Below are 19,787 nucleotides of genomic sequence, written 5' to 3'. Positions count from 1 at the left end.
AAGATCACATATGTCTAGTCTATTTGTCACCAAGTTTGTTCTTCATAAATACATGCTGCCGATTTCCCAGGTCTTGTTAACTTCCAAAGCCTGAATTAAAAACCAAAACCAATCCAGTTTTCACTGAAGCAGTTGGATAAATCTAAGTTTTTGGAAGTGTTCAGATCCTGCTTTTTCTGTTTCATTATTTTGCACAGTATTAAAAGCTGGACTTGGTTATAACTCATATGCAGGATCTTGAAACAGTTAACTATACCTGTTTTCCGTCTTTGCATTAAAATAACATCTTGAAGAACTGAGGAAGAGACTAATTTATTTTGATAACTTTTTAAAGTAATGTATTAGGGACCAAGAGTCAGCTATATAATATTAGGCAGAGAAAACTCTGAGGAAAGTACTACTTAAACTCTTTTCTTTTGACACTTTAAGGATACTTCCATTATTCCTTACCTAGGTACTCTTGGATCGTGCCACGTGCTAACACCAGTCTGAGTATGCAGAAAATAGACCTGACCTTGCTGAGTCGTCCTTTGCTCTGTGAAATCAAGATAAATTAATAAGAACAAAAAAAAAAGGCAATACAAAACCTCACAAAGACTGTTTTTCCCAAACTAAGGGATCGAAAGGATCTTACATACAAGAAGACACAACCCATTTTCCCAGTTTATTGGGAAACTCCCAATTAAAAAACTACATTCATTTGCATACCATATCCTTCAGGTAAATCGGGAGGAGTGTGCAAGTGTGTCCTGCTCATGTAGTTTCTGTGCCTCTGTGACCTGACTCTCCTCTCTGCCAGCCGGGGATCTGACGACTGCCCGCAGGTCGCACCGTTCGTTCCTGTAATTGGAGTGTTCTCATCCGCAAAACAGCTCAGAGGTCTGCCCGGGCTGGAGTATTCACAAGCTGGCCTGTGGGGAAAAATGTGAACAATGTATTGCTGACTAGACATGGGGTTACATGAGAGACACTCTGTAGTAGCTTCACCTTGGGGCTCTTGGGATGTCTGTGGATGGCAGAACTGAGCAGCTGACTTGTCAAGCAGGATAACTCAACAATGGACCCAAAGCTTCTGCTTGTGTCCTGTGCTCACTGGTTCATCCCAGAGCAACTAGTAAACCTGTCATTCCTTCTAATTTTTAAGGAAGGTTATTATGCAAGATAAAAACAGTTGCTCTTGAGAGCTCCACTGCAAGAGGAAATACTGAATTATGTGGTTTCGTGTTCTCAATGCTGTTTCCAAAAGGATTTAAAAAGGGGCTAAAGGGGGCTGACAAGGACAAAGGAAACCCCTGAAACAAATTATATATTTTGTATTTGTTTCTCTACGGTAAACATGCCTAGAGCTTAGAACAGGTATTTTAACACGCCACAAAACATATGGAAAAAGAAGTTACAAAGCTGTTCAGTACCTTTGCTCACTTGAAAAAACGTATCAGAGCTGGCAGTGTTAATGGTACACATTAAGTCAAATACATCCTTACAGAGACTGGAATAATATTTACTGAGGATGGAAGAGACAGTCTGCAGGCACAGACAGTCTGCAGAAGACTGAAAAATATGCCATGACAGTGTCTACAATTCAGGTAATAGCAAAGCTGGTTTAAGGAACAGCTTCACAATACAGTTATTACAGTTATTAGAAAAGGTGATTGTAATGATTTCAAAACATGCTCTGTAACAATTAGCTTTAAAAGTTCTGGATTACACAGTCATCGCATGTATGTAGACAATGCCTGTCAGCTGCTCTTGATCTCCTCATCCCTTTCAATGCCTGTACTTAGAGAGTTCTACCATAGCAGCTCAACAAGAAAACAAAGATGCTAGTATTTGGGGTGGAAAAAATTCTAATCAGAACAATTCTTTCAAGTTTAATATTAGGCAGACTGAAAGAGTAGAATGTTAAGACAAGAAAAGCATACTGCATTTGTGGAGTGACTCAGAGGAACACTGAATACCCCTGTGTTAAAGCCACGTAGAACGGCTTGTGCTCGGTGCTCCTGCTCAGCATACAAATTTATATGCACTCATATGCACAGTCTCCTAAACAATTTCTTACCGCGTTGGTCGCTCCCACTGAGTTGTTCGTGTAATATGATTTAAATACTGGATCCTTCCAGAAGCAGTCCTCCGTTCCTCCCACCTAGAATTCAGACACGGAGAGATAAGGCAGTGAGTGGTATTTCCAGGAAACCAGGGCACAAAATGTTTCCAACATAAATGCCAACTCAGGAAGACTTACACTATTATGAATCGTGTTAGCTGAACGAGGTAACAGGAAACAACTGAAAGTTAACTCAGAGCTGATTTTACACACTCTTCCCTTGGAACTAGGCGTATCATTAACAATATCACACCTTTGTGTTTAATACCTATTAGAATTCTAATTAAATCCCAACAGCCACATAAAGAAACTTCTTGAAAACATCATATTTAATAATGCATTTAACCTCTTTTGGCCACCAATCTAATAAGTGCTTTCAGAGCATCTTCATGCACTACTGGCTTTCATTAAAAAGTCACCAAATAACATGACTTTTTAATTATTATTACTTTTACACTCCAAATTACATCAGGCTACTCAGCTAGTTTCGCAGTTACACAAATAAGTAAGCAATATTTATACAAGGAACGTTCTGAAGTGAAAACTTAAAAGCATTGTCAAAAGTGTTTCTGACTTCTTCAGACTCCCAATTAACAGAAGAATGCTATTTAGGACTTCAGATGGTAATCTGTATTTTGAAATTCATAATCTGAAAGATCAGTTTCTCCTGTCTTTACCTGCCAAGAATCACACTCAGAAGGTCTGTGTTTGCTCTGAAAAAGTTGATGACAGCACTAGAACCTAAACCAGAACATTTTTCTGTATACACAAAACTGGTTTAGGTGTTAATGATGTCATTAACTCTCACAGGGACAAACCAAAATCCTAAACCCAGCATCTGGCAGGTAAATAACAGCAAGAACTCAGGCTCCACTGCCTTTTCCAACCATGTCTGCTTCACTATAATTTGCACAGAAGAAAAAGTGGCACTGTAGAAGGCAACCAAGCTCCTACCTTGCTACAAAACTACTGCACGGAGGAAGTCAGTTTGCTGTGATTTAACACTATATTAGTTTAGCAGTTCTATAATTTGACGTATGTTTTCTTAGAGAAGTATCTTTTTAATGAATTTACTCATATATGCCACCTCCCATTTTCCAAGAAGAGACAACGCAAGGGTTGTACTATTAACTACGCCTGTGTATCCCAGCTGGCTTATCTCCTGCTCCTAAATCCAAAACTGCAGAACTCTGAGTACAAGAATAAAAGTAAATTAACCTATTTGCACACTGACTTCTCACTACTGCAGCAGTCTGTTGCATGAGCTGTGTCTGTATTTACATCACAGTGATGTCAGCTTACCCATCCGGTAAATCATTGTCAAATAACCTGCTGCAATCCACCACTTGTCCTCCTGTGCCTATTCGGTCTCTGGACTGAAGACTTACTATTAAGATAATAAAAGAATTATTAATTATATGGCATATGAATACAAATTGCAGTTATATTTGAAAGAGAAATGGTACACCTTGGAGGACAAAGCTGAGCCATGTTCTTGGTATTTTATCCTTCCCACAAATCAAAGAGTTACACAGACACTGTGTATGTTTTCATACATGTAATTCTCTACATCTTACTTCAAGAATACGAACACAAGTTAAGGCAGAAAAAGGAAGTTCTCTCTGATGTGCTGTCATTAACTTTTCTCTACATGAGATAGAGTGTGACACTCATCTGGCGTGACTGGGACAGCGCTACTGCCACTGCTAACAGGAAAACTGATAATAGAAAGAGCTAAACAAAGAAATTCCTGTCTGGTTTTGACTCCTCCTTACATATTTTCTGTGAACATGGGATTCAACACACACATGTACACACATAAAACCGGGCAAAATGTAACTGCTAGAAGCATTACACATCTGATTTATTGACTACTTTGAAACACTGGTGGTAAGGAGTCAAATGCAACTCTCACACAAAGCAGTTCTTAGCACCCTGAAAAGCCTTTACTGCCCTCAGCGAAACTGTATTACTGCTTTTTAAATTTCATTTTTATTTTTTACATGTTTCATTATAAAGGATATTTATGCCTGAAGCTGTTGTACTACAATTATGAAATAAAAGATTTTATTTTAGGCAGCTTTTGTTCCCAGTATCGTAATTTGCAAGTGTCCAATCTGATAGTTTATGACACTTGTGTCCCTGTGGGCTTGTTGGGGTTTTTTTGATGTTCTGTTTTGCCTTTAACAATAAAACGATTGCTTAAAAAGCTAAATACGTGCTGTGGCACACATTTCTTGGGGTGGCATTTCTGCACCTCTGGACAACTTGTCTTCAAGTCCTATTTATGTATGCAGTGAAATAAACCTACAGACCTTAACCTAGACACAATCACAACTTTTGCCAAGATCACAGTTTAAAAGCTGTAATAGTACTGGCAGTTTTTGCCGGTGTCCAAATGTTCAACAACAACATGTTTTGAAGCTTTGGATTTTGGGTCTTCAACAGAGCAACCCAGGAAGTCCTGCAGTACCTGTTTGCCTTATTCCTTATCAGTATTAACTCCTGGTCTTCCATGAAGATTAACATTACAAAGCTATGTAAGGACCAAAATTTGTGTATGGCTTCATTCTGTAATGAGTAAGGGCTCATTTTTTTCTGCACTGCCACATCAGAAATAAAATGGTGGCACAGAAGAGAGCTCCAAGATTAAGACACTGTTCAGGTGCCCTCTGCATCTACTACTCACAAGCATCCCCTTTTCTTCCCCTCTTTGAAGAGAACCCCAGGTATTTAAGATGAAGCTCCCCTTGCTCCCTGGCCCAAGTTAAAAAGGCATGCCCACTGTGCACTTGAGCTGTAAGGTTATCATCTGCTGAAGGTATCAATTACATTTTAATATTGTTTTCCAATCTTCCACTGCCTCTTAATTTAAGCCAGTTTATCATTAGAAGGACTGAGAGTATATTTCTAACTTATTCTATCTTCTTGCTTACTTTTCATCAAGATTTCTCCGCTATGTAACTACTGCAGTAGAATTATCTAGTTTTATTCAGGCTCATTCACCCATTCAACAACACTGCACTAGTGAAGAAAGATTAAAATATAAAGAGATTAATAGCAACAATCTAAACAAAAAGAGACAGGAGTCTCCAGAATCTTACCAAGGATACACTAAATTAAATCAAGGCCATGACTGAGGAAACTGACCTTTCTAATAGTAACCCCAGAAAGCAGAACATACGGATTTGTTTTCAGCCTCTACTGTAAGATAGGTACAACACACAATCCAGCAGCTCCTGCTAATGAGGGACAGCCCCAGCAGCATGCCAACAGAGCTGACGCTGCTGTGGCTACACCACTTTTCAGGATCACATCAGGTTAAGCCAACTGGTCAGTCTAGTTTATGCCCACACTGCTGACTAGTTATCTCTGACAACCTGAAGTGTATCTGCCATGTCCACACAGCTCTGTATTTGCCCCAGCCTTCCTATCTGACATACCAATAGCTTGGAGACCTTTCTGCTCTGGGGTGTTTCTGGGGTTTCTTTTGCTTGTTTAATTAACACCAGCATTCTCAAGCCATGATGACAAGGATGCATGTTGCATACTCTGGAGGGCAGCATGAGAGCATGTCATGGTGTGAAGGTACAGTCCCTGCAGTGTCATGTCTGAAGGGCTGCTGTGGGCAGTGGATCTCTGCTGCTGGAGCAGACCTTAAACAAGCTCCTCTTAAAAGGGACTCCACAAACAAGATTGTACGATGAGCAGGGGACTGGTATACTGGAGAAAAACCAAAAAGCAAACCAAACCTACGACATATGCACTCTAGAAAAATTACTGTTTTATCCTTTACTCTTCTGTGCAAGCTCACATGGAAAATTTAATACTCAAGAACAGTCTGAAGTGTCAGTAATGCACTTAGGATTCCACATTTTTACCATCATTTGACTCTCATGTGCCTCCTAACATCTTAATTAACACTTGAAGATCAGATGCTAGACAGATGGTTAAAGCAACATAAAGAGGTGAAGTCCTAGGTATTATTCAACAGAACATATTGAGGACAGCAAACAAATGCACCGAAGCCCTTATTTGCTGACTTGTATTTCAACAGTTTCCCTGGCTGACAAAGCAAGAATGATGCTTGGATATTATTTGAACTAGGAACTGAATATAAAGCTGAGCATACAAATTGACTTTTCTTCCCCTCCCCAAGTCCAAATATTCTCATTAACATCTTGTCATAAAAATAAAGACCTCCTCATCCTGATCAGCTATATTTGTTTTTTCTTTTACTTCCTAAGCTGCCTTCTGAAACAACTCACAATGCACCAAAAAGAGAGTGCTTATGAAGCTGTTTGTGGATACTTGTTTTTCAATTTGCCAGCTTCTTTTAAATTCTTAAGTTATTTAAGGTTTATGAGTTTGCAGAATGACAAAGAACAGCCACTGAAGCTGGTGACAGACTTGTTAATAACCCGTGAAAACACAAAATAAATTGAGCAAGTCATCCCAGACAGCAATTCACTCCTGTTGCAGCAAGATGTTTCATCCTTTCGCAAAACCTACAGGAAGCACAGCTTTGCTGGAACTCTCCATGGCCAAGAATGTGTAGTCACTTTTTCACAAGGAGCTCAGGCTCAAACTCTCACCATTCGTTACAGTGAAACTAAAACTTTCTAAATAAATTTCATATTATCTATGGTCTTATCTGTCTCAACACTTATGATATGGGGGGGGGGGGGGGGGGAGTGGGTTGTTTGTTTTTAGTGGTTTGGGGTGTTTTGTTGTTTGTTTTCATTCTCTACATACACACTTCTAGCCTGAGGTCCAAACGGCCCTGGCACTAGACAATGAACTTAGAGGGGGGAAATCCAGTACACAAAATTGACATCTAGGAAGGGTATCTCTATAGCTACTAGTAAGCTGCAAGAGAACAAAAAGATAAACCCCTTACTCACCTACTATCTGTCCTCTAACAGTATCATTGTCATTTGGCCCAAGCTTGCACAGATCCAATCTCTGATCTAGGGAACAAGGACACACAGAGTAAATCACACAGCCTTTTGCTGCCTTTGAAAGGCTCACTGAAGTACCATCAGAACAAAATTCAGCCTGGTGTAAGATAGTTAAGTACCTGTTACAGAAGGTAAAAATCACAATGCTTCTCTACCAGCATGTCACTTTCTTCTGTTTTGATTATCTAGATAGCCAAGCACTACGTTTCCACCACAGTGCACCAAATCTTGTTGAGAAGTAAATGGCACCCATTCGGATAATGAGAAAACAGCACCTTGCATGTTAATTTACTTTTGAAAAGTAGATACAAAGTGCTCAAAGTATTATACACTTAATACGATAAAATTTACTAATTAATTTTGAAGGCCCATTAATTTTTAAACTACAAATGTGGCTTTAATATAAATTTGTCCTTTTGTTTATCTCTTAAGACTTGCATTTCTGAAGGTAATAAAAAAAAGATAATTTGAAGGCAATTGAATCTGTCTTCCTTTGGAATTCCAACACACTAAGTTCAGTGTTGACAATCCACAACCAGACTGTGGCACTGACGTTACCACTGTCTATGGTAACAGGGCAAAGGCACTGAAAAGCCAGTAGTAATTTACCTTCTCTATCCTACTTGTATTATCCTTGGACACAAAACACCATTACAAACTACCAAACCCATCAGAATATACAAGCTTTACAAAAAAACCAAATAAGTATCAGTCTTCAAAAGCCTGTGCATGAAAGTCTGGGCTGAAAGGGAACAAACTCTAGTCTTCAGCTTACTTACAACCAGTGTCTTTAAGGCGGTTGATTGCGTTTGAAAGAAGTCTCACACAACCCAGAAAACCAGCTCCCTGCTTTTTATGAATTTTCTTGTGATTCCACACGCTGATTGTTATTGAGTCTGACTTCCCAATGTATCTGAAAAACGTGGAAAAACAGAACTGTGAATGGTACTTACTGAATACTTTGAAGATGCTCCAGAAAACACCTTAGGGGGAAAAAAGATAATCCACCATGACATTAAAATTTAACACACACTGTATTGGCAGAGAGAGTAAGTCATCTTCAGATACGATGTACACACTACACTTGAATGAAAGCATGTCTTATGAAGGAGTTTACTTGAATACAAGCTAATCTAAAACCCTGATTCTGGAAGAAGGCATTCACGTGAATCCAAAGTCTACTTAAATCTGTTTCAAACAGTAACACGAACAGACGGTGAGCTGGCCCAGTGACCGTATCTCTTCAAGCAGCTAAAAACATGCTTAGATTCATGCCTATGCTCAGCCTAACCACAGAGAACAGCAATGCTCATGGCAGCATGTTTGTGAGCAGCGCTAGCAGGCAGAGCAGCTCAAATGCCAGGACAGAAACTATCAGTTCAGGGTTCATGTGCAGCACTTCATCTGCTGCTGCTGCTGCTTTTCAGGCTACTCTTCCAACCACTAGCAATGCAAGTCAGTCTCTTTTAGAGCTATTCTGAGCACTCAGGGAAAATATAAGGCAAACCTAGTTACACATCTGCAGTTAACGAATCTTCAGGAAGTTAATTTGCTATTAAGAAAGCCTCAGAAAGGCCCCGTTTGTAACATACGTTATATATTAAGAATGTGACCCATAACAACAAGTTCATACAGTATTTTAAGTGAGATGTGCCACATTCCCCTCCTGGCCCCTGCTCACATGTGGGTTGCCTCCTTGCAGCATCACTATGGGAAGGCTTTGCAAAGCCTAGATGTGCCTTGCATGGACCTGGGGACACCTGGACACTGCAGGCTATTTTATCTTTGCTTTTTTGTTTGAAGCTCTGCTCTTCACAAACAATTACCGTGTGAGATAGTTTTTGTTTTCAACACTTCCAGAGGACAGTTTCAAAACACACAAAATAAAGGAGCTATTGTCAATACCGAATTATCAGTTATTTCAAACCGAGGAAAATTAATTTGTAACTATGGATTAGATCCCAAGAAATGCTTTTAGTTCTCCCTTCCCAGATCACAAATTTTGACATTCTGCAGCATAGTTCCAAGTGGGTTTTCTTGGTTTTGAAGGAAAACTGATCAAACTCACTCAACCAACATCTAAAAACAACTCCCCAACTGACTGAGACTTGATCGGCTTTAAGACATCTTAATAGTTTCATAAAGATAGAAATGATACTGTCAAGGTTGGCAAACCAAACAATTGAACTAACTCTCATGGTTTAAAATTGCAGTGTGATGAGGTGAGTTCTCAATTAACACTTCTCCCCTTTTTTCTGTTTCAAAAAGCAGAACTTAGACAGCTTCTTTTTCCCACCTGCAGACAGGGACTGACCCAAGAAGACAGAAAAGCCTAACTGTAGGCACATACCCATGAGCGTAGTTTAAAATAACCAGTGCACATGTAAAACAAACCCAAGCAAACCACAAACATCACGCAACACCCCCCCCCCCCCCCAAGTTTTGTAATAGTAGACTGGTTGCATTATATAGGTCAGATTTTTGGCCTTACAACCTTGACAATGCCAGTTTTGCATAAAGAAACAAAAGATGAAGATGGGAATTCACGTGCACAGTTGCAGTCTACAATGTTTCATGTAATTAAAATAAATTCTTATGAGAACAAGTTAGGTGCACTTAAAAATAAAGACTTATGACCTGTCTTGAATTTTCCAGTTTTCCTTGTTGCTTTAAAAAAGTCAAAGGTATATGGTTAAACACAATTTCATAACAGAACAGTCTGAATAATATGCAGAACAGCTGAATATACAACACAGTTTCCAAGAATTACTGTAACATTTCAGGGTGAGGTTCTCATGGTTGAGATGCAGACAGTAAGCCATCCATACCAAGCAGGTGAGGACTTCTATGTGACTGCTATAACCTGCTATGATTTTTGCACCAGAAAACCTGACTGGTTCATGCATTTAAAAGAAATAAGGAAGACAAACTGCATTTTCCAAATAAAGATGTCTTGGTGTTTTTTTTCCAAAGGAAGAAAAGAAATAGCTCAGTAACTGCTGGTTGGCTTTATAGCAACATGTTTCATCTGCATAATTTCAGGCATGAAAATACATGGTTGCATTTCAAGAGTGACGGTAGGACAAGCTGTCATTTCCAATCCATTCGCTGGAGAAGTTACATTTGTTTTACATCATCTGGCAATGAAGTTCCAACATAAAAGCCTGCACTAGGAATTGTATTTGTTATTAAAAAAGAATGTTCCAAAAAATAAAATGAGTTTAGAAAAAAGAAACCAAACAGAAAAAAAATCACATCCCCCTCATTTTGATGGATGCTCTCTCATAATTCCTCCTCACAATTAAAGTTCTTGGAGCTTTTTCTTTTACTCAACCCTATCAGCAACGTCTATTTCACAGCTTTGTTACTTCAGAGATAAAAGGAACTGGATTAATGGAATGGAAACCTGGAAATTCCATTTCCATATGTATTTTTGAACTCACATATATCCTGAATCTATAACATTCGACTTTGAATAAGAACTGTGTGTTTGGAAAGCTTAGGGAAAAGTAGCACTTCTAAACAAGAATCAAGTACATGCCACACTGGAACCCCCTAAAATTTCAATCAAAATTTAAAGCATAGAGACAACTGGTACTTTGTCTAACTAAAATTATCTTTGCCAAGGTGGTATTTCCTCCTGAGCCAATGTACCACTCAGGAAGGTTTGATATCAAGTGACTTTTCATCCCCATGGCATTATACATGCATTATAGACAAGAAAAGTGGAATGAAGAAAGTGGAAAAAAAATATTCCTGAAAAAACACACCTCTTCCTGATCCCAAGCCAGATGTACTCCCTCCAGAAAGAGAGAAAAATGCAACATCAAGAGGTATGAACTCAGGCTTGGATGCCAGGAATTCCCTATTTCTAATCCACGCTGTCACACAGACTCTCTTTACAACCTGGGCAAATTACTTCATTTGTTTCTACATATTCCCATTTCTGAAGTTTTTCTAATATAATGGTTATGCTTTGAGAGATGAGCTCTTCAGTTTGGAGGGGAAGAGGGTGTGAAGAGACAACAAAAAATGCCACCCCAATTTTTTTCTCTTCTTTCTCCCTTCACACTGCCATTGCTCTCATCTCTGGTAGCAACTGAAGAGGGCTGGAGCCTTTGGACAGTCACAAGAGAATCAGCCAGAGGCTGTGGCTTAAGACAGGAACACAGCATAGACGTGTGGCACTGACTGGCTGCTCCTTTCTCCTCTCCAGTGCTACACGGTCCAATGCTGAGCTGAGCCTACAAGACACTGTAAAAACAGCTGCATCAAGCAAACGGCAAGCAAAGCAGGCTTCTACTCCAGATGTTCCTAACAGACCCACCTAAGAAGTTCAGGATGTCTTTTATGTCTGATGGGCTTGAGCTGGCATGGCCAGATCTACAAACACGACCCAGAAATGCTTTCAACCTAAACACAAAGGGCATCATCAAACTGGTCTAAACAACCATGTCAACAAGGCAAAGCTGTTGCAAAGAGCTGCCTGACAGCGATTTAAGAGTCAAATTTAGGATGGCATTGTCTAAACCAGCACTAAGCAGAGCTGTTGCCTTCTCTCCCTGAGAAAAATCCAGGATCATTAGCAAAAACTAGGCAAAGTAGAGCTGGAAGGTTAGGGGAGAAAGGTGATTCTGCCAGGGCAGCACAGGGACTTGAGAATCTGAAGGTACCAAGCAGCACTAGAACCTGCAGGGAGATTCTGGGAAGAGGAGGAGTTACAGGAGTTGTGCAAGATTACATTTGAGAGGTATAACATAGCAGGAAATGCCAGAGCCTGGGGTGCAGATCTGAAGGGCACAGAGTCAAGACAGGACCAGGACCAGGTTTTGGTGGAGCTCATGGTACAAACACCTTTTAAAAATAGACCAAATGACTTGCTATGCCTTAAAGGCAGAGGGTGCTGGGGAGGACTGGAGTAGGCTTGAGGGCACAGATAAGCCTGGGAAGGCTGAAGCAGATCTAGGATATCAGAACAAAGGGAAAGAAGAGAAAAAGGGTACCTATTAAGTTTCAGAACTGATGGTTAGGTAGTGTTTAAATGCTCTGAACATGAGAAAGTCTGTAAATGTGTTAAGTCTGGTTATTCAGAGCTTTGAGGAAAAGCCTGAACAATAGGGAAAACACAAACAAGACTGAAAATAACGAAGGGGAATACATCCAGGGCAAGCATGGTATTCTACTGACATTAAACTGCATCCAGACGGCAACTATTTGGCAATGTCTTTCTGGAAAGCCTCCCAGATTCCCACCCCCCTTCACACACCCATCTAGGCTGAAGAATCTGAGCAACTAATTCAACTGCTGCATTTCACACTACGATCTGAACTCAGAACCACGTAAGCCAAAGGTAAAACCTTTTTTTGTTCTTTGTAACTGCAGAAGTCTTTAAAAAATCTTATACAACAGAGTGTATTATGCTGAATCAAGTCAGCAAGCCACAAAATTCCTTTGGAATTAGCAACTTCATTCAGACATCATTGCATAAATACATCACAACAGATCCATCATACTGTACCATTTGCATATGTTACCACATGATACATGAGATACTTAATTAGCAGCAGTGTTAATGTGCTGCACAAATTCCAGTCTGGGGGACATTTCAAGCAGCCCAACACAACCAAGCGGCAGTTTTACTGCACACAGGCCTGTCAGTTATTTAAAATCTGACAGAAATCTTCATGGTAGGAAAAAAAACAAGCAGGATTTTTCTTTTAATAAAATTCACATAACTGCACCTTCCTCTGGTTGCTTTCCTACGCTGTGTGGTGGCAGGAGCAGGCACACTGCCACTGAGACTCCATCTGTCATGCTTGGTGTGCAAAGCATTTCCTGTAACGGTGGAAGCGTCATAAGGAGAGACCAGAGTTCCCATGCAATGGTGTGTTGTTAGGGTAAACATTAGGAACTTTAAAACCCTAGTGTTTCCTAGGTTTGATGAGAAGAAAGACCAAGTTGTGTAATCTACAAGGTTTGCCATCAGGTGCTTATTTTATTCCTGTTCCCCCCAGAAAAGTTGATTATCTTAATATCCGGTGCAGATGAAAACCTGAGACCTGACATCAGGTATACTACAGTAAAAAGCTACCTTAAAAGGCAGGCCGTGAGTTGTTGTACCAAAGAGATCTAATATTTTACTGCTGTTTTAAATAGGAACTGAAGACTAAGTGACTGATGTTTATCAATGGAAATACATTTCCACAGAGTAATGAATAACACACAAGACAATAAAAAGGGTTAAATTATTACGAAGAAAATTTTGAGAGAGAAAGGATTATTTTTAATAAATAATTTTTAATAAACTCTGGGATATTTTCCTAGCTGTAAATAGGACATTATTATGACTATCTGACAATTTTGTGTACTTTAGAGGATTTCACTTCAAACCTTTGGTTATCACTGTTACCACCTACAGGTCATAATGCTGATTCCATTTTGGATCAAGTGTATTCTTCACAGTATCTGTAGAATGGCATTGGCCAGATCCGTCCACCACAACCTTAGCAAATGGATCAGGAAGTCCTAAGAGGAGGAAAACAAGAAAATTATCAAATGGATCAGGATGCTTTAAAGTCTCTTATCACTGCGCTACTTTAAAAAAAGTAAAATACTTTATTTGAAATTGCCTTTATTCCTAAATGAGGGCCATGTTTAATGAATGGGAATAATGTAACATATTAACACAGGAAATTACTAAATTAGCAACTTATTTTGCTGATACAGAGTAAGCTGTGCAAGTCAAGCATGAAGAAAAAAATAGTCTGAACACCTTAATCTTTGCGATTTAGGACTGAGTAAACTCTCAGCATACAAAGTATTCAGCAAAAGGCAGAGAAAACAGATTTATGCTCTTCTTGTTTCTAAGATGAATTAAGATCATGATTTTTGGTTGTTACTGGTACTACAGAAAATCACCTATAACAGGTTATTCTTGCTTTTGAGGTCCACTTTGCTTTCTGCTTCTTTTCCTGCCACCTTAGTACCTTGGAAACACAGAACACAGGTTCAACAAAAATTAGTGTAGAGATGGTGACAAACTAGGCAGCTGAGGGAGGGAAAGAAGCAGGACCAGAACAGCCTACAATTAGCTTGACTGCAACTGCTATTCTAACCGACCCATTAACTGACACCAAAAGGGATGGTCCCACCACTAATGCCCCTAAGTCATGCGGTCCTATCCTTTTTTCCCCTCATACTAATTCCTCACCCGAGTGCCCAGTGAGTCAGCTGAAAGAACTAAGGTGGTGAAACATTATTCATATTTTCTGCAGCACAAGTTCTGCACCAGTTCCGCTTCCTCAGGTGACTCAGATGGAGTCAGTCAAGCAGCAGTGGCTCAAGACAAGTGTCAGACAAAGCATGTGGGGATGAAGACAAAGCATGTGGGGAAGGGGAAGAATAGGACCTTGTGATTTGTGCTTCAGCACAGAAGTGCATCACAGGTTTCAAATCTTGAGAGCGTTTTTTAGGTATTATTAAACTGTTAAACACCTGGAAACTTACACCAATACAAAAATCCAGATATAAAGCAAGTTTTAGAAGTATCACAAACTCCAATATAAATCTGTATCATCCATCCCTTCAAGTTCTTTTCCATATTCTGGTCTGATGTTTTGAATTTTGCCCAGTCCCAAGTGGGAGGCAGCAGGCAGGTGATGTGTGTGTGCATGCTTACACAGCCAATAACATTCCTTTCTGCCTCCTTCATCCACCTCTTAGCACTTCTTTCAAAACATTATTAAAATTAATTAAAACATAATGTCAGAGGAGGTAAGTATTATGACATAATAATTAAGATGTACCTCTGTCTGCTGGACAAAAAGTTCTTGCATGAAAAACATTTTAATAAATATGTGTAACTGAAAAACATGTAATTTGCCTGAGAGAGCAAATTTGTTTCCCACTCCCACCAAAACCAGAGAGAGTGTGTCAGGGTTTTAATTGTTATTATGAATCTGTGACAATTGTCACCTAAGAAAAAATTAGAAACCCTGAAATAAAATGATGTGAAAACTTGAAAGCTCCCACCCCCTTAATGCAAATATCTTAATACAATGATCACGTGCAAACACTGATGTACAGAACCTGCAGAATATATATCCTGTATATAAAAACTTTAACAGCTACTTACGGAAAAAATCCTTTTTCACCAAGTTTTTTGCACACAGTACTGCAAGAAAAACAGAAATACAAGATAAAGTCACTGATCCCCAACTTTAAAAAATTACTTTACCTGTCCAGCATTCCAGAAAATCCTGTCCAAAATGAGTGAACATGACGAATTGTGCTCCTACATCATTTACATTGTCATGTAAAATAAATCCTAGAAGCTGAGCCAGAAGTGTCATCTTTTGGCAGTTCACCTTCAGGCAGATTACAATACAAGTGATATGGTGGTGCTATCGTCAGGCAATAGTTTCACAAGCAATTTTTTTCCCCCTCAATTCTTTTGCCAACTCTGTGTTTACACCAAGTGAGGGAACTGGACCATGTCTAACTAGCCCAGCAAACAGTGGCACAAAACACTGTGCTAGAAAAATTAATGGCATTACACAAGCAGGATATTATGTTCAGATCTACAGACCAGCAAAAAGCTTCCTTGACCATAAGAAACAGTGCATCAGGCAGTTCAGGCTTTTCTGTTCCCCTGAGTGCTAACTAAATAAACATTTTTACCTGAAAAACATTTGGGTGGAGTAGACTAACTTCCAATGCGAGAGGTCTGATGGCTCTGAAGATAATGTTTTATTTGTAGAAGCTAGTAACTATTTCAGTCTTTTTTGTTTAAAATAAAAAGGGAGGAACATTTGTATTTGTCAACTAAAAATACCAAGGGGAAAACCATCTCTATGAGAACACAGTAAGTAATAAAGAAATAAAATAAATCAATAAATAAGAGGTCAAAAGGACAACTTTGATACAAGGATGCCAAGGTACACATTGAAGACTTCTCACAAAACACACCACTGTTCGACTACATATGCTTATCTATTGTCACAGGTTTAGTAAGTAGGAAATACCAGACTCCCCTGTGAAACATTAAAATATTTACTGATAACACACAAGGATTCTTACGTATTGAGTGAAGCATGAATTCCCACAGCTAGCACAAAAAGGAAAAGAAAGGAAGGAGGAAAAGGTATCTGGTTGGGATCAATGCTGCAAAAGACTCCTCACTGTAGGATCCCTGTGGATATTTCTTCTATGAGATTGCCAGTATTAATTACTACCAGGAAATGCAAAGACAGAAAAGTGCATCCAATAACCGCATCCCACAGACACCGCCTCAAACCAGACAAAACTGCTCATGCTTTCTCCACAGGACATCCTCACAGTGATCCTGCAGTGTTGCACATTCTCCAGTTTCTTTTACAGCATCTGCCCAAATAAGAAGTAGAGCAGAGGTTGTCCGTGAGCACTCTGATGGAGATTTCCAGGATCAGGGCAGAAGGCATCGTTCTGCATGCTAGCACAAAGCTGCATATTGTCCTAAAAATCCATGGAATTATTTTCCCCCTTTTTACGTTCATAAAGATGTTGATTTTAGTGAAACTGCTTTCCACGGGAATGCAGCACTGTAAAACCTATTTAAAACTCTAATGAGTTTTTGTCCTCTGTAAAACAGAAGGGGACACCTATTAATGACTTACAGAGAGCCAAACATCTCAGGTATTTCTGATACCTGGAGTTCAAGCATGCACAGGAAACAGACTGTCACATCACTGCCTGCTCCACAAAACATTCAAATAAGGTCCTTAGAATGGTGTAATAAAAATCCACAGCTACTGAACACTTCCATGTGCCCAACAGTTGAAAGTCTACCCATACAACTGATACCAGCTTAGAAGACATTACAGAAACAGATAATAAGATAAACTTAGAAAAATGCTTCTGCAGTTTTTATTATACCAAGAATATGCTCAGCCTGAGCTGTCAACATGCACCACTCAGCCCAAGAACTGAAACTCATCAGCCAACTTTCATCTAGTGGTGAGAAACTTAGAGTAAAATAGATGCTTACATAGATGGCCACTGTTTTAAAGATCCCCAAAGATATAATTTTTTGCACAATTTCACCCATTATAAGAAACAGGAAGTGTCAAGTGAAGCTGAAGGCTTTAAATCCAATAGTTAAGTCAAAATTCATACAGCATGTTTTGAAACTGTATCATGTCCAAAATAAAGGTTTGACTAATCTTTTGAGAGACAAATTGCAAGGTTAACTAATTATAAACACTTATTTTCAAAATAGAAAGCAAGCCTGCCAGTGGGATTTAGCCAAAGTCTCATTTTTATAAGACTGGGCACACACACAGCATACAGACTAATAACCGTTTCCCCAACAATTAGCCACGAGTGAACAAACTAGTATTTTTGGCTCGAGATTTCTTCTCTAGTAACCACATTTAAGGGAAGTCAGATGTCAACCCACTCTGGCTTTGTCAGGTTAACAAAACAGGAGAGATGCTGAAAAATCTTCCATTAACATCACCCTCTCTGCCAGGTATTTCTAGGTGAAAAAGCCCAGGTCCCAGAGGCATCAGCTCTGTTCTAAGGGAAACAATCTTGCCCATGCACAGAACTCTGATCTATCTCAGGACTCTTTTTTTGGACAAAACTTTTCCCACTGGTGCAAAAAGTACCAGAGTTTATGCTCCACTTTTCTAACAGTTTCAACACTGTATTATAACCTATTCTGAATATTCTGATAACCAACTGATTAATAGTTCCTTGAGAATAAAAACTAAGGAAGTTTGGTTTCCTATGGATTTATGTTTTATGGTTGACTGAAAGCTATAGCTGAGGCTTTTCCCACTGGTAGGGCCTTTAGACAGACACTCTCCAACGCAGACACTCCAGTGCTCTTGCAACATGGGATCTCTTGCTGCAGCTTTTTCCTCCCATTTCAGGTCACTGCTAGCGGTCTCCTCTCTATCCAGGCAATGATTCTCAGAAAACTCACAGGACCTAATTATCTTTGAGGCCTCTTATCCTATGTCAAATTTGAGCTAAAGAGTCAAAAACCAGGAAGAACCATAGCAAGATTTATTTCCCTTGACAAAACCAAGTTAAAACATTAATGGTTCTGGACCCAAACCCACATCATTATCAGATCTACACAGCTGCACCATTAATAGATCTTTTAGAGGGACAAGGGCACTGACAAAAGTTATTTGTTATTTGTATGTTCTTGCTTTAAAACCTTGATTTAAATTGTTTTGAAAACAAAAACTCTTCAGCTGAATTTGCACAAAAGGTTTTCAGAAACAAGAATACAAACCAGTGCCTGCATATATCAACACTAGTTTGGAATAAAAAAGGGGTGGGGAGCATTGTACCATAAGTGCATTATCAAAAGACATCAATAGCTCCTAGTACAGATATGTAGATTAAGTATTTGTTACAAAGTATCACTGAGTCAGTGGATAGCTATGTTTTGTATTTGTTACAGACTTCCTGGGTAGTCTACACAGAAGAGAACATTAATATTCCAATATGAAAGAACAATATATACATGCCAAGACAAACACGCACATCACTTTTACATACTATACGTTCATTAAATCTCTTTGCCGTGCCTCATGATCTCATTCAAACATATGCTACTCAAGTCAGGCCACAGAAACATAATATTATAAAGCTTCCTAGTCTCCTTCCTTGACAGCTTTGCTCACATAGTTCTCAAATACTCAAAAATAGGAATGAAGTGAACCACGTTTGCCAAGTTCCTTTTTCTGATTTACTACTCCAGTGACTGACACAGAATGAAAAATAATTTGACCATTGCAAGTAAATGCAAATTTACTATCCTCCAACTCCTGTAATCTAATTTATGTGTTAACTATTGAAATTTACATGCAATTAGGGACAGGTCTGAAATAATCAGTTGAATCCATAAAGTGAAGGGAATGTGATTATTGCAAATGTGAATTTTATAAGAAGATAAATATTTCTCTCATTTTCTGAACTTTTCCGACTCTCTTTGCTGGCTACTGAAGAACTCATTACAACTGCTTCTTACTTTGGAATCATTTTTTACAGAAAAATCAAACTTTTTAGGACATCAGACTGTTGTCACTGAAGGTACCCCAGCTTACACATTGCCACTATTTATGTAAGTGTTAAAGAGTATGTTTAGTTCAGACTAACAAGTATGTCTACAACACAAGGTCTGCATTCTAAAGGGAAGAAGAACACAAAGAATGTGAAATAAAGCAGAACGTACTTGTAGGAGGCCTACAATGAAAACAAGTAAAAAGTGATAAAGATCCATGAGATTTCACAGAATCACCACATCTTAAGTCTGCCTAAGAGACTTCAGTGATTCACCTTCAACTGTTGGATAACAGACCTAGAGTGAGTGTTGAGGAAGGCAACTTTAAAAGAGAAAGTGTTACCTCAATTTAAAGAACGTGGCCATTTAAGGGTATTGATCTTGTATTTCCAACCTATATCAAACTGTTTATTCAATCTATATCAAACACATAACCAACACATTAAAAATTAGTAAGTGACTTAAGAAAACACCCCCCCATCTCATGTCAGACATCCATAAGCAACCAGTACTGAATCAACAGACAGCCCTGAGTTTATAGAGGGGGAAAAGAGGACCGGTCCAAAGCTAAGATTATGGTTTCTAATCTTCTAGGTTTTCATGTGTCATCACCATAGAACTAGCTCAGCTTTCTGCATCCAACCAACAGTTTGAACATTATAAT

At 39.0% G+C, this 19,787-nt stretch overlaps 1 protein-coding gene across 1 annotated transcript in view; it reads right to left on the bottom strand.

Annotated features, from left to right (window-relative positions):
• SMURF2 (SMAD specific E3 ubiquitin protein ligase 2) overlaps positions 1-19,787 on the bottom strand; it is a 57,251-nt gene that overhangs the window by 14,747 nt on the left and 22,717 nt on the right. The window contains exons 2-9 of the mRNA XM_061455308.1: positions 15,200-15,238; positions 13,482-13,590; positions 7,845-7,978; positions 7,009-7,074; positions 3,407-3,491; positions 2,060-2,143; positions 709-911; positions 451-535 (exon numbers count right to left, since the gene is read on the bottom strand). Of these exons, the coding sequence (XP_061311292.1) occupies positions 451-535; positions 709-911; positions 2,060-2,143; positions 3,407-3,491; positions 7,009-7,074; positions 7,845-7,978; positions 13,482-13,590; positions 15,200-15,238 (805 nt within the window). The remainder of the gene's footprint in view (positions 1-450; positions 536-708; positions 912-2,059; positions 2,144-3,406; positions 3,492-7,008; positions 7,075-7,844; positions 7,979-13,481; positions 13,591-15,199; positions 15,239-19,787) is intronic.

Source organism: Pezoporus flaviventris, unplaced genomic scaffold (genome assembly GCF_033815535.1).
Source record: "Pezoporus flaviventris isolate CSIRO_AGI_PZ_B2104156 unplaced genomic scaffold, CSIRO_AGI_Pfla_v1 ptg000020l, whole genome shotgun sequence".
Taxonomy (NCBI): Eukaryota; Metazoa; Chordata; class Aves; order Psittaciformes; family Psittacidae; genus Pezoporus; species Pezoporus flaviventris.
This window is presented reverse-complemented; position numbering and strand designations above follow the sequence as displayed.